Source organism: Echeneis naucrates, chromosome 16, assembly GCF_900963305.1.
Source record: "Echeneis naucrates chromosome 16, fEcheNa1.1, whole genome shotgun sequence".
In the NCBI taxonomy this organism is placed as follows: Eukaryota; Metazoa; Chordata; class Actinopteri; order Carangiformes; family Echeneidae; genus Echeneis; species Echeneis naucrates.
In genome coordinates, this window is record NC_042526.1 from 21,161,123 (window position 1) to 21,176,598 (window position 15,476).

Genomic DNA, 15,476 nt, shown 5'->3' on the forward strand with positions numbered 1-15,476 from the left:
CCACCACGTTTACAGCACATGATGCTGGCAATGCAGAAATACAGCATCACTCATTCACCAAGGCAAGGAAATCCCAGTGGCCGACACATTGTCCAGGAAGTCCATGGATGATGAGGACAGCTCATGAAGCTATGGAGACTCAGATACACAGTGTAATTAGTGCAGCACCTGTAAGTGCAGACAGGATGAACAACATCAGAACAGAAAGTGCTCAAGATGAATGACTATGCACTCTCAAACAGGTCATCTGTTCAGGCTGGCCGGATGACAAGAAAAAAGTGTCACCCACATGTCAGTGAGTACTGGAACCACCGTGATGAAATCACTGAGGCTGATGGCATCCTACTAAAAGGTGAGAAGATAATCATTCCTCACAGCCTCAGACCGCACATGCTGCACTGCATACACACTGGACACTTGGGACTGGAGAAAAGCAAACACAGAGCATGAAACTCTAGGCCAGACATGAGTCAGCAGATAGAGGAGATGGTAAAACTGTGTGGCATCTGCCAAACACACCGCAGCGCCAACACAAAGGAGCCCATGCTCTCACATGCGATCCCAGAGAACCCAAGGGAAACTGTAGGAACAGCCCTATTCTTATGGAACTCAAGAGAACTATATTGTTATCTGTGACTACCTTAGCAGGTACTTTGAGGTGGAACGCTTATGACACATCACCACCACTGCTGTTATTCACAGAATGAAAGCAGCATTTGCAAGGCATGGCATCCCAAAAAAGGTGATCAGTGACAACGGGCCATGCTACAGCTCACATGAGTTTAAACAGTTTGTAGACTCCTGGGGACTCCAGCATGTCGCCTCAAGCCCACATTATCCACAGAGCAACGGCCTAGCAGAAAAGACAGTCCAGACTGCAAAGCAGATCTTCACCAAAGCCAAGGGGGACAAGAGAGACCCGTACCTCAGCCTGCTGGAGTACAGAAACACTCCAGTTGATGGACTTCAATCACCAGCTCAAATCCTGATGAGTCACAGGCGACACTCCATCCTGCCCAACACAACACAACAACTACGACCTCAGGTAATCCGCCAGGACACTGTACGAGCAAGGAGAGACACCTGCCAGCAGTGCCAAAAGGAGCACTACAGCAGATCTGCAAAACTCCTATCACCACTACGCATCATCCATTACCGGCAAGGAGATAGCACATGGAAACGAGCAACAGTCATCCAACCAGCTGAAACACCAGAGTTACCACATCAGAACTGGAAATGGACAGATCTTCAGGCACAACCAACGTCATCTAATCAACAACCACACACCCGTCATACAGCAGCCAGAGATCAGTGAGGAAGACATTGGACGAGACACAGAAAATGACCAGCAACAACCTTTGTCTGTGAGTGAGCCAGATCACTCTGAGTCTTATCGTACCAAATATAGTCGTGTGATTAAGCCAAGGAAAGTCTTTGACTTATAACTTTCTACTTAAAAAAAAAGAAAAAGTATGTCATCCAGCTGTGACAATTTGAATATGTGTTTGAATGAAAATTAATTAAGTTTAATTTAAAAAAAATGTCCTGAAAGAATAAGGCAGCTTTATTTATCAGAAATGTTTACGTATGCACTAAATCAACAAGAGAGTGTTAATTATTTTGAGGTATTTAACTTTTTCGATGAAGAATGTGTTTGCATTATGGAACCCTTAAGATAGCAGCATACTGTTTTGCTTTTTTGAACATTGAAATTCATAATTAACCCATTTACAGTATACTGTGTCATTTAATGCACTCTACTCAAATGGACCGTCAAAGTGTTTTACTATCTGCAACTTGCACAAGCATGGCTTATTTTATTTTAATTTTTTTTTTATTGAAGGGAGATGTAATGTTTTTATGATGTTCCATGCACCAATGTTTTCTTTATTGTGAAATACCAGCACATTGGCCACCTATCTTTCTCTGTACTGGGACCATTTCCTTGTACAGCTGGATTGCTTTGTTTTCGCATTTGTACTTTCACCCCAACCATTACATTTCTTGCCATAGGAAGCACCTTGAGCAAATGCTTCCACAAACGATGTCTGATCTCAGGTTTCACTGCTGCTAATAGGAGCAAGAAAAATAGATCACAAGTCTCCTGTTTTAGCTTCTTCTCACTGGCTCACAATAAAGTTCTGAAGAGAATTTATCATTCTTCTCTCAACAAAGAAAGCTCTTAATGACCAAGTTCCATTGTACCTCAAAGATCCCATCGTTCCATCATAAGTTATGTTTCGACTGGTACAGTTCAGTTCGGTACAGAAAGGCATGGTTCAGAAAGGCATGGTTCAGAAAGGTATACCCTAATTTGGCCAGCATTTCGACTTCTAACAATACCATTATTTGAGAAGTGGGGTGTATGCCAGGTGGTGATATCCACAGCAACGTGATATACTTATAACAACCTCTGACAATGGAAATGAAAATAATTGCGTACCATACTGTACTCTAACACAGCTTTGTTGTCGTAGTAGGTCACTCTAGATATAGGTTTATTTGTTGTTCAAAATCTTCGTTTCCACTGACCTTAGTTGGGCAATACAGTGGCACAGTGGTTTGCGCTGTTGCCCCACAACAGGAAGGTTGTAGGTTCGGTTCCCAGGCCTAAGGTCTTTCTGTGTGGAGTTTGCATGTTCTCCCCATGCTAGCATGGGTTTCCTCCCACAATCCAAAGAATTGGTGGTGGTGACTAAAAAGTCTGAGTGTGAGTGGTTGTTCATCTCTGTATGTTGGCCCTGCAATGGACTGGCGACCTGTCCCCTCACCCAACATGAGCTGGGATTGGCTCCACCACCCCCAGTGACACAGAAATGGTTAAGCAGTAGAAGATGGATGAATGAATTAATACAGTTCAGTACAGTACACAATTATAAGCATTTCCATTGTCAGAAGCTGTGAATAGCTGTGTTTCCACTGAGTGGTATGGTGTGGTTTGATAGTGCCAGGAAATCTCTTAGCTTGCAGGTTCATCTTCTGCAGAACCAATGTCTTTTATCAGTCCAGGTTGCTGATTTTTTCTCCATTTTCAGGATCAGACTTCATTTAAACTTCCCTCTTTGACAGACTATTCTGGGGTATGTACTTCCCTCTCCCAACATGTATATTGTACCATTACATGTCAATAAATTTGTTTCATCACATAGTTTGAGTTTTTTCCTCTATCCTCTCTCTCGTTGTCCTCGTCCAACTGCTGCTGCAACAGTGACTATTAGTTATCATTAACTACCATTTCTGATCATTTGTATTATGCATATTCTGTAGTTTTTATTTAGGAATAATATTTACTAACATAGATTTATTGGTACTAGCCATTAACTTTCTTTACATCTGTATTTTTTTTTTTCGCACTCTCTCTCCTTCTGCTCTCACTCCTCTTCCTTGCCACAATTGCCAAATGTTTGCTCATGGAGGGATTTGTTGGGTCTCTTTAAATAACACTACAAAGAGTTTGGTCTAAACCTGCTCTGTATGTAAAGTGCCTTGATGTAACCTTGCTGAGATCTGGTGCAATATAAATACATTTGATTTGATTTTGCTTCACTGGCACTACTGGTTGACAGCTTCACATCTGATGACCAGATGTACTCAGGGTATTCTAATGTGTTTTCTATAACGGCAATAGAGGAAGTTGCCTATATCATATATAAGCAAGAATAGGACATTACTCTCCCAAAACTCTCCTGATCTCCTCCTTGCTGCCACCAAAAATCAAAACTTTTTTTTACTGTCAATTTTTTCAGTTTAAACATTTCACATACTGTCTATGTTCTATTGTGAAAATGTGTGGCTTTCTGGAATTACCAAATCCTTGCGTTCTGTTTTTATTTGAATATTGTGCAGGATCCCAACGTTTAGGAATGGGGGTATGTTATATACCTTCTATTGTATTGGAGAGCCTTTACTTGATACCTTATCATTTCAAGTTTTTTCATCTGTGCAACAAATAAAGTAGAGAAAATGTCCGGTTGTGGAAGATTAAATCAAATAGACTGAAAACTGACTCTTTTATAATTGTTATCCAAAGTGCATGAACACATGTACAAACACACCTGATCTCTCGTGTACTCCTGCCAGAGCAGTTTAGGGCAGAGAATGCCCTGTGATAGCAGGTCTTTGCTGGACTCCAGCAGCACACACAGCTGAGCCTGAAGAAGACAGAAATGGGACTTACATGGATTTCAAACACAATAAGCTTACCGTTCTCTGAGGGATCCTGCAGTGAAAAAAGGTGAAGAGTTCAGTGGCTGCCACTGAAGCTGACCAATTTTATACCACAGTTACAAGGAACAACCACCCAACAGAGCTGTCATGCATCTGACATGCAAGTCAAATATCACTCTAAGCTGAAGACATAACTTATTTTAGCAAAACTTTTGCTAGCCATATTGCTAAAAGCAGGATGCAAGGCATCTATCAGATGCTGATCAGCTTTTCAGCAAAAGTGAAAATAAACTAATAAACTAATAGATAGCATTAAGCTAATATCTACACGCCATGATGTATTACCTGCTGACTGCATTTGCAGATGGCTTGGGGACCACATTGCTGCATGTATGCTGCTAAGCATCAATGGGCCACCTCTGGGAGAATTTCCCTACAGAGCCTTAGAGTTCTTATATAAAAAGCCAAGAAAAATTCAGTGTTCTGAGCCTGGGTGCAAACTTTGCTACTGATTCTACAGCCCCATCTAGCTGCTAAAGGTTTTTTTTTTTTTTTATTATAGTTTAATTTTTATTATTATTTTATTAATTTATTTAGCTTTTTACATTCAGCCTTTATCTGACATTGTATATGGCTGAGATGTATAGGTTGGAGTGGCTGTAAGGGAAAAAGCCTTTTTTCAATTTTCAACTGGCCAGCCAATAAATGTGTTGGTAAAGTTAAATCTGCAGTCTAGTGTCATTTGTTTAGGCTGCTACAGCCCCCCGGAGAGCCTGCCCCCACTGCTGAAAAAAATCCTTGAGGAAACACTACACTGTGTATAGTTTTCAATTAAATGCAAATAAAATTAACAATCATATCAAACCTATGCATGTGATTCACGTGGTTAAGAAATTCTTTCACTGTCAACAGTGTTTGACCATGGACATTGTAATGTAATATCAACCATGAGATACTCACTCTCTGAGAGCAAGTGAGCAGCTCTCTCCTCTTGTCCTCATCTGCCTCTTCCTCTCCTTCAGTGCCAGTGATCTCCATCAGTCTTTCAAGCACCATCTTTACTGACAGCATCACAATGGGGATGCTGAGCAATGTGGCCTGATGGATCAGCTCACAACCTACATAGAGGTAACACAACACATGCCCAAGTTCAGGGTATAAACTTCAAGACAAAGTTAGGTTGCCATTATGTGTTAGGAGGGCCAATGTCTGAAGCATCTTCTAAAAAGGCTTGCTTATAGCTGTCAAGAAGATGAACACTGAAAAGACAGGGCTTTACATACAGACATAATAAAAAGTTTATGCAAAGTTGCACATGTAAATTGACATTCTGCATATGTCTCTGGTCCAGTTTCTCAAATAACCTTATGTTTCAACATTGGCCTCCTTGCCAAAAGTTATGCAGAGGCTATTTCTGAAGGCTTGTATCCAACACTCACCCAGCAAAGATCCTCCATTAGAAGAGAGAATGCTGGACAGCCCGCAATTCTAGAAAATGTGTGATAAATATAGTACAGTTAAAGCATAAAATAAAAATCTTGTTCTTTTGAGGCACAATTCTGAATATGTAAATAGGGAAACACAGTACACTGGCCAGTAATGGCTACACACTTTTGTGTACAGACAAAATACAAACAGAGGGATGACATGTTTTGTTAATTTGGAGCTATTACTTAATATGACGTCTTTGACACACTCTTTCAAACCCTCTTTCTCCGTGCACATGTTCGTACAAGATGTGACTGTTACAAGGGCTGTGCAGCCATGTATTTGCGGACTTACTCTGGGTTCTTCTACCTCCACCTCCCTGAGCACACCGCAAAGGTTCTGCTGCTCCAGCAGTTGGATCGAGGCCTTCTGCAGCCGCCAAACATCGTCCAGCTTAGGCCTCTTCGCCTGGCGGCTAGCTGGGGAAACAACGGCACGACAACTTACGCATTTCTACACATTTCATGGTCAGGTGTATGAAAAATATGCTAAAGATAAAGGGTAATTATTTGAAGTCGAACGTTACAAACGTCACGTTAAAGGGAGAGAATATACGAAAATTATGATTAATGATGTTCCAAAAATAATAACCATAATTGTTCCATCTGACAACTTACCGATAAGGCTCGACAAAGTCCTCTCCTGAGAAACCGAGCCACACGACGCATTCACTGACATGACGCTTCGCCAGACGTCTCCGTTGCGTATAATTCTGTTAGTAATTAATAACTAATTCCTACTTTAAGGGTTAAAGTTTAACGGTATTTCGGGGGATAAATGTCCTGGTTTGCTATCATAAGGTACGTCGTAGCTGTCCTGTATCACCACCACTTCCATGTAGCCTCTCGCGCTCTTGTTTGTCATTGGTCAGTTCTGCAGCCAATCAGCCGTGACCTGTGTGGGACAATCAAAATTCACCCCGGAGTGTCAAACGCTCACGAGCATAGACATATATAAGTAGACGCCGCATTGACTGTGGAGAGACGTGCCTAAAGCGCCGCCATCTTTGTACAGGGCTAGCATAGGCTGCAGTCTATGTACGTTTGCGGAGGTAAGAGGTACTCCACAATCTTAAAGTAGAATTATTCACTGGATTGATTTCCAAACTGTTTGATTTGTTAAAAAACGCCACACGTGTAGCTATGATACAGGATGCTTGGATAATTTATAAACGTCCGTTTTACTACCCAAACACAAATTCTACTTAATGTTTTCAGCAGACAATCTTGAAAATCCTAACGACAAGATGCCGGACTTTTGTGCCGCTTATGGCTGTTCCAATGAGCGGAACATAAATACCAGATCCCATGGAATCACTTTTCACATGTAAGGTGTACGTAAGAGACTATATCGAGTGAGCAGGTTGTTAAATAAAATAAACCCAGACAGGACATAATATAACCAGCTCACTTTACGTTTCCCCGTGCATTAAACAGCTGCTCATAAGTGAAATAACTAATTTTCAAACTAGTCTAAATGACAAAATTTGGGTTAAAATGCAATGTCATTTCATCAATAAACTGCCTCTGGTCTGGGAAAAAAACAGACCTTAGGCTGCAGTTACTCCATTTAGAAGATCAGTGATAGATATTGGATGTATATGTATTATGTACTTAACCTTAATGTGAAGGATGGAAATTCTTCACATCTCTGGCTACCTTCTCACATTTTTAAGGTTTCCTAAAGACAATATTCTTAGGAGACAATGGGAACTGGCAGTGATAGTGATAATGATAGTGATGATAATAATAATAATAGTATAATAGTAATCAAATGAAGCAATTCTCTAAATAAAGACTTCAACACACTTTCAACATTTTTTGGGCATTTGTTCAATTTATGTCTTTGTCTGTCTGTTTGTCCCCCATGTCTGACGTTTGTAACAAACAACCTGCGTGAACATATGTTGAAAATATGTTTTATTACAATTGAGCGATTTATGATCACTTAAATAGTGCAAACGCGTCATTCCTCTATAGACGTAATACGCTGTAGGCGCTAGTGGCACTGTACCAAGATGGCCGCCGTTTAGGCAGGTCGCTCCAATCGGCAGCAGCGGTCAACGCGGTGTCTAGGTATATATGTCTATGCTCATGAATACTCAACGATTTTCCCCCGCTGCACAAAAGACCACACGTCTTTAGGAACAATTTTATATGCATTTCTAAATCAATTTTACATGTTCTTTTAATCTCGTCTTTGTCGAGCTGTTGTTTTCTGACATCTAGTTTGGGGATACTTATTTATTTATGTTTTTTTGCATTTTATGTATGTCCTGATTTATATTTTGTCCTTGTGTTGTTATACATTTTTAACCAGCTGCTGTCATTTTAATTTTACCTCAGGGATTATCTAGCTATCTATATAAATTCTTACTTCTGTTTTCAGGGTTTTCTTTGGTTTGTTTGTTTTTTTTTTTTTAATTGAATGGTTTTGACATTTAATAAGCAGACTTTGCTTATACTACCCTACTACCCTATACTAAACTGATTGGAGGTGGACGTGAGGCAACCAGTGAGAAAACCTTCATGTAAAATTATCACACCACTATTTTGTAAAGTTACCATTGGTATATTTCTCTGCCTTTGAAACATTGCTAGAGAACAGAAGCATCGGTTTACTGCACTGTTATACCACAACAACATTGTAAAAACTTCATCATCAACTTAGTCTGTTAATGTATGTTCTTCTTGCGTATTTGGTTCTAAGGTTTTGCTGCGAAAAGAGCACACAGGCATCTGTGCTGGTGGAAAGAAGTCTAGTGTACCAGTTCGCTACTGTAGCCTACTGATCTGCTAGTCCTTAATTATGTTGCAGCCTCTCTTGATGATCCTGGTCTGGTCATTGTTTTTCTTTCATTCACTTTCACTTTCATACAATACTGTGATTCAGCTGTAATTATTCATAATTTCTGGCTTGCATTATGTTATTATTATTATTGTCAAGGAAAGAGTCACTGTTTTGACACAGTGACTATTTACATTTCCCATGTGGTCAGCGATATTGCTGCAAATTTATGAAATTTGCATTGGACAGGTGTTGCATTCATAGATATCTGCTACCCCTAGTTGCAAAATGTTTATGAAAATTTTTTTAGTTAGCAATAATATACTTATTAGGCTTTCAACTTGATCATACACCATGTCATATCTTTTACAATGATGTATCACTATGCTCTTCTGTATGTAGGCCACACTGTGCCATCTCACACTTATTGTCCGTGGCTGCACAGCCCACAGAAGGCTCCATCTTCCCTTGTTGTATTGGAGTTAAGACCTCACCTCTCCCTCTGTGCAGGGTGCCCACCTAACTCCAGCCAACCATCCATTTTCTGGACTTTCCAGGAGGATACCTACGAGGAAACCCTTACCAGCACCAGTAGCAGGTTATGTCAAAGACAAAACAGTGAACATGAAAAAAAAAAAAAAAAAACAATTAAATTCATGCCTGTCAAATAAGAGAGCCTGGAATAAATATACTGAATGCAATGGGACAACCACTTCTGTAGCAATCCCTGAATCACTGAGTTTGATTATATTTTCCCAATTTCCCAATCAAAAGAAAGAAAAAATTGTTAAAATTATGTTAAAATATGAGCTACCTGCTGGTATTCTCTCACATGCAAAGGAAATAAAAACTAAAGAGATAAAACATTTCAAGGATTTAGCAGTGAAGTTATGGTTACAACATGACTGGGAAGATAGCTCAAGAAATGTATGAAAAGAGGGAGCAAGACAGAGGAAGATTTTTCTTTCTTTTTTGAGTGGGAGAAATGCATGTATGACATTTCTGCATGACATTTTTTAAAATCAGTACTTTTAAGAGTTTTTAAAATAAAACTGACTTTAACTTTGTATTCAGTTTCCACTGCCTTGGCTTTACTCTATTTAGCTAGTTACACCCATATAGGGCAGGGAATATTTGTCACCACGATACATACCTCTGAGGGAAAAAAAAATCAATGGTAAGCAGATACATTATCGTGAAGGAGAGAAAAGAAAGGTTGTGACTTACAGAGATCATGCTGAGATCATGTTGCTCTTTTGACAACCATCATCCTTTTGTCTTGCACAGAAAGCTGAACATTTACCTCCATTGTAAGGTGGTCACAGGAGTTCAAACCAAATCAAGCAGATGGAGACTCTTATAGCAACACCTCAGCTCTCAGCTCTGCCTGGAGGCTTTGCAGCTGTGCTACATTCCTGAGAGCTCAGTCAAAACAGCAAGCCTGGACTCTTTTTTCCACTACAAAATTTCCCTAAAAAAAGTAGTATTTGTCTACTGCTCTCAATGAGTGAACAGGAAATGCAGCCCTTCTCAGTTCGCTGTTTCTCAGAAAAGTGAAAGCTCTTCTGTGTTTTAACCACAAAATACTTGGTCCTCAACATAGAAACTCAGATCCTCTCTTCTGATGGGCTGGCTGTTTTCTGAGTGATCTGATAAAAAAAATATGTAGCAGATCTCAGGTAAACATTAAAATATTAATAATCATGCAAGGCTGGACAGTGAGCCCAAGTTGGCTAGGTTTGGTGTGTGAGAGATTGGTGACTTCTTTGTTTTGACATCACAAAGTTACAGAAGTCCTGGCAAAAACCGTGTTTTCTCAAAATCTGTCTCTCCCAGTTCCTCTCCTCTATTTGGCCTCTAGGTGGTGAATTATCGCCACCCCTATGTTCCTGCAATGCCTGCTGCTCCCATATCTTCATGAGCTCCATATAGCATAATTTCTATGAACTTCATGCAGCATCATGTTCCTGCCTATACCTGTATTGAATATCCCCTCCTCCTGCTCTCATTCTCTCCCTACTCTACTCAACTTTGCTTCCCCCCCATCTCTCTCCACCCATCCGGTCGAGGCAGATGGCCGCCCCCTCAAGCCTGGTTCTGCCCGAAGTTTCTGCCTCTTAAAGGAAGTTTTTCCTTGCCACTGTCACCAAGTGCTTGCTCATCTGGGGATCTGTTGGGTCTCTAAATAATTTTATAGAGTTTGGTCTAGACCTGCTCTATATATACATTGCTTTGATGTAACTTTTTATGATTTGGCACTATGTAAATAAATTGATTTGATTTTTATTGATATTCAATTTCTGTAAACAGGCAGTGGGCATTTCACTGTGAATTGAGAACTTTCATACTGTCACAGTATTGTCATACAACCTAGGCCTGGTTTAAGGTCAAAGAAATCATTGTTGTAGTTGAAGTTTAGCTGACTGAAGTGATTTTATAAACTGCAGAATAGTTTACTTTTATGTACAAATCAATTGTGTAAAAGTAAAATAGGCAAGTCACATACAAGTATCCTACCTTCCTTTAGTAATGTAATTGGATAAATGTTCTTACTATACTTCAAATGTTGGGAGAAAAGCAAAACAACAAAAAACAAACAAACAAAAAAAATCAATTTACCAATTAAAACAAAAGCTACCATTATACACCTTTGAGCTGGCCCTGATAGTCTCTCATTTTTTAAATATTTTTTGATTATCAATATATTACACATTGCCCATTAGAGGCAAATGAAACATTTCCAGCCACATTGGGATGCGTTTCATATGTATCAGGTTGACTCAATAAAGCAGAATGTCAGTGTATCAGTAAAACTTAATGGTAGATTTAATCCAAGCAAACACCCTGCATATGAACTTCAGTACAGAGTGAAACTACTCTGTAACTATGCAAAACATCTTTGTGCACAAGTGACACTCAGACAAAAAGTACATACAACCCCAATCATTATGGTAAATTGCAGCCTGGTCACAATTCCTTCAGCACAATTATCCAATTTGCAAGAGTAACCTGTTAAACTTGTTCCACATCTGACAGTGTTAAACTGAAGTCTGTTTTAACATTTTTATTTATTTATTGTTAAATTGAATTTGTCCTCTAATATTCAAGTACGTGGAGTTGCAGATCCAAGAAACACAATCAGTAGCAAATACTTTCAAAATATCATTATGTTCCCATTTCATTCACATACAATTCCACTGAACCCCTCCCCACACTGCTAAGATACATGGACCTCTTGTAAACATGATACAAATAAACTTTTTCCTTTGTTTGATTACAAAAAGTAACCTGGTAGAAAAATATCTTTACCTTTATAGACATTTCTCTTTTCTAGGAATATTTACATTGAGTACCTCACAGTATAATCTGATTTTAAAAAGTATATTGTGTAAAATAAACACAAAAATGCCTTTGAGAGGTCAAAAGCCTTTGGTTTTCATGAAAAATATGAAAACAATGACAAAAGATTTACAAAAAGTCCTTTCACTGTCCTGTGTCCAACAACAGTAATAACAGGAATGGGGATTTGGTGGTGTCTTGAAGCAAAGACTGGGACAAATTTTCACAGGTTCAAGCCAAAACTTTGAGTAAAAATCGTGGGTACAATCAAGCAACACTCCTTGGGTCAGCAGAACCACACAACCTCCGCTGGGCAAAGTATCCTAAAACAATTAGCAACATCTCTGAGGTGCTGCTGAGGGCCACGATGAAAGGTGCCTGGGATGCAAAATCGGCCTCCACCCGGCGGAAAGACAGCTGCATAACAGCAAGGGCCAGCAGGCTGTTCTGAACTCCCACTTCAATACTGACCGTCTTCCTTTGTGGAGGGTCCAAGCTGGACAGCTTGGCCATAATGGCCCCGACCACCAGCCCCAACAAAGGCACTGTCATTCCTACTGCTACAATCTGGGGCCTGACATTGGCTAAGATGGATGCACCCATTTGGTAGGCCATGAAGATGCCCCCAACAATAAGTACAAAGCTGAAGGGTCGAATGAGTGCTAGCAGGACACGAGTGAGTGCAGGCAGACGGAGTTTGACCAGCATACCCAATGAGATGGGGATGGCAATAAACAGAAGAGTGCCAAGGATTTTGACAAATGGCACATGCAGGGCAGCATGCACTCCCAACAACCGGCCATACAGAGCGGATGACAAAGGCATGGCTGCTGCTGCCACCACTGTGGAGACCAGGGTCATGGAAATAGCCAGTGTGACATCTCCCCCAAGCAGCAAACTATACAGATAGCCGCCCCCACCACCAGGAGCAGAGCAGGTAATTACCAGGCCCAGAGAGAGTGCTTTAGGCAGTGAGGCCAGTTGGGACACACAGTAAGCATACAATGGCATTACCAGAAACTGGCCCAGCACCCCTAGGAGCAGTGGCACGGGGCTCTTCATCAGACCACGTAAAACCTCCACCTCCACTTTGCATCCAAAGGCACACTTGTTGACAAAGATGAGGGGCAGCAAGGCAAACAGCACGGGGTTTTCGGAGAAATGGGAGAGCCCACTGGACTGGATGAGCCGGGTGGCCGGGTCATCGTTACCGGGAGCCACTCGGATGGAATAATCCGTCCTTTCCTCGATCAGAATCGGCACTGAGTTTTGGTCGAGGTCCAATAGTTGGATCTGCAACTGAGCTGTGCCTGGGAAGCCGGAGCGGATGCTGATAATATAGCTCTTCGCTAGACCTATGTGGCCACTGTCGGTAACATTAAGGATGGAAAGCACCTCTGGGTCCATGGAGCGTACTCTGACCGTCTGCTTCCAGCTTTGGCGGCCCTTTCTGCTGGCCGCAGCGCTCCGGTACTGACTGGAAATTACAATAACGCCATTGGTATTTTCAGGAAACTCGAATTCCTGCGATGACCCATCCCCGATTATGATATACTTGCTGCTGCTGTCGGCCCTCGGGTTGGTCTGGTTGCTGCTGTCGACAGTGAAGTTTCCGTTGGCCCACACCTGGTCCGCTCCGCCGTCGATAAGCAAGAGACAACAGAGTGTAAATAGAGTCCTCATGTTATTTAGTGACAGTGAGTGGAGGGACGCTGCAGAGACACGCTTCTCCCCGCCAGCGACCTCCCCAGACGGTTACACCACCGCCCTGTTGGACCAGAACGGCATATTCTTCATTCTAGAGTCCGATACAGAACGACAATGTTAGCAGCTGGTCCCTCATCTTGCCCAGTTCTCATTTTCTCGCTGTCTTTATACCGGAACCTGAACATCACCCCACCCTGTCCGAGCACAGTTCTCCACCAGTCGGCCCCAGCAGCACAGGAAACACACTTTCACAGGTCTTTCACTGCCGATCCCCTGTCAACTCGATGCTAAGATGTCTGTCTTGACATACCGCTGCCTCACCCGTTCTATCTTCCCAATAAATCGGAAAAGATAGCATCGTAGATAAACGGTGGTTGGCCTGAGACCCAGAGCTGTTTCAGGAAAGGAAGAGGGAGTCAAGATCACACTTCCGGTTATTAAATGCTAAAATAAAAGCCTGCTGGTGGATCATTGGTGAATAACTGGGAAAGTACATTAATATCAGTTAGGGCGTGTCCTGTGTAAAGGTCAGCATGGAATGGATTTTTGGATGTTCTCTTTCTCTCTTTTTTTTTTTTTTTTTTTTGGGGGGGGGGGGCGTCAGGGCAGTCTCAAAATTCAACGTATAGATATCGTAAGTGCGCATTTGCACATTCAGCAATTCGCATGCTTCGTGAATTTGTGTGCGTCAAAATTACATTTGTGAAGTTCGAAATACAACTACGAAACAAAGCATGTGCATTCGTGAAAAGCCCCGTGAGAATTAATTCATTATGAGACTTCTGATTCCATACTTCGTTATATGGTTACTCCAAATCCTTATGTACACTTATTTATTTGCTAACGACTAAACGCGTTCTCTGAATAACTCTGCCTGCCTTGACGAAGCCCTTCATGAATCAGCGGCGCAGTATGTCCTGAGCAAAAAAAAAACAAAAAAAAAAAAACTGCAGCCCAGTCAGAGAGGGAACGCCCGCGCGTAGGCGCTCCCAGAGATGATCCAACACTATCGCAGGGGTCCGTGTATTGGCCAAACATAGACAAAATGACGAAAAAATGACACAACAAAACACAGCTTGTTGAAGTTGAAATTAAAGAGTTGTGTCCATGTTGATATTGCTGCTCAGGTGTCACTTAACAGTGTTTTCCTGTCGTCCTTCCTCGCCTTTTCGATCCTTTGGCAATCTCAAATTACAGAGCTGGAGCAGAATACACTGTTGCTTGTTTGACACATTAAAACAACACAACCAGGAAATGTGACACTGCCAACCGTCTGGACATGTGTCAGTAAAAGGGAATTCCATTATATCATTATAACCCTGCAGGGTTTTCCTTTTTATAGTAATGGGCTTCTGCAGGGAGTCGCACGCACTTTTATTTATTTTTATCAGTTTCGCAAGCATCCGTTATCCTTTTCCACAGGGGAAGGTGAGTGAGGTAACTAGGTCCGTGTTTGCCAGCTAGGGCACCACTGAAACGTATGTGGATATTAACCAATACTATTTACTGCCGCAGTTTATTCATTGTCAATTGTGTTTTCATGAACTGTGCATCCCCTCTATGTCACCTTGGCTAAATTGAGGCTTACAGTAAGGGCTTCAGGGTTAGGTTAGGGTAGAGAAACTACAAGAATACTTGCTTTGAGAGTTGAAGTGCTGCTGTTGACTATTGGTACAAATTTGTCCATACTTATCATTGCATCTGTGAATATTAAAAAAAAAACAGAGAAAAAAAACCATTTTTGAGCAGTAGTTACATTCTACCGTGTTTGTGTTGCAAATGAACTGATAAGCAGTTATTGTGAAAGATCCAAAAGTCTAAAATTTAGCACCAGGCTACTGTGAATTGTTAACACTGGTCAGATGGCTCAACAACAATTTGGTCACTATCTATCTATCTGACAATTGAAACAAAATATTAACCTGAGGTTATAGTCTGATATTTTCCTTTTCAGACTATAACCTCCTCACCAGGTTAAATGTCATATT

General features: G+C 41.1%; 2 protein-coding genes across 6 annotated transcripts in view; both read right to left on the bottom strand.

The window, feature by feature from the left end:
• fanca (FA complementation group A) overlaps positions 1–6,663 on the bottom strand; it is a 41,224-nt gene extending 34,561 nt beyond the window's left edge. For 2 of the 5 annotated variants that reach the window (XM_029521967.1, XM_029521966.1), the window contains exons 1-5: positions 6,273–6,659; positions 5,950–6,074; positions 5,607–5,655; positions 5,128–5,285; positions 4,056–4,151 (exon numbers count right to left, since the gene is read on the bottom strand). In XM_029521967.1, the coding sequence (XP_029377827.1) occupies positions 4,056–4,151; positions 5,128–5,285; positions 5,607–5,655; positions 5,950–6,074; positions 6,273–6,333 (489 nt within the window). In that variant the 5' untranslated portion in view covers positions 6,334–6,659. Of the gene's footprint in view, positions 1–4,055; positions 4,152–5,127; positions 5,286–5,606; positions 5,656–5,949; positions 6,075–6,272 lie in introns of all 5 variants that reach the window. The other 3 variants (XR_003841729.1, XM_029521968.1, XM_029521969.1) reach the window with 3 other exon arrangements.
• A 4,534-nt stretch (positions 6,664–11,197) lies between these two features.
• Positions 11,198–13,908, bottom strand: slc10a3 (solute carrier family 10 member 3). The gene is made up of 2 exons (XM_029523082.1): positions 13,682–13,908; positions 11,198–13,579 (listed from the first exon to the last, which is right to left on the bottom strand). Exon 2 carries the CDS (start codon positions 13,462–13,464, stop codon positions 12,049–12,051), a length of 1,416 nt encoding a protein of 471 aa, XP_029378942.1. The 5' UTR covers positions 13,465–13,579; positions 13,682–13,908; the 3' UTR covers positions 11,198–12,048.
• Between the last annotated feature and the right edge of the window lie 1,568 nt (positions 13,909–15,476).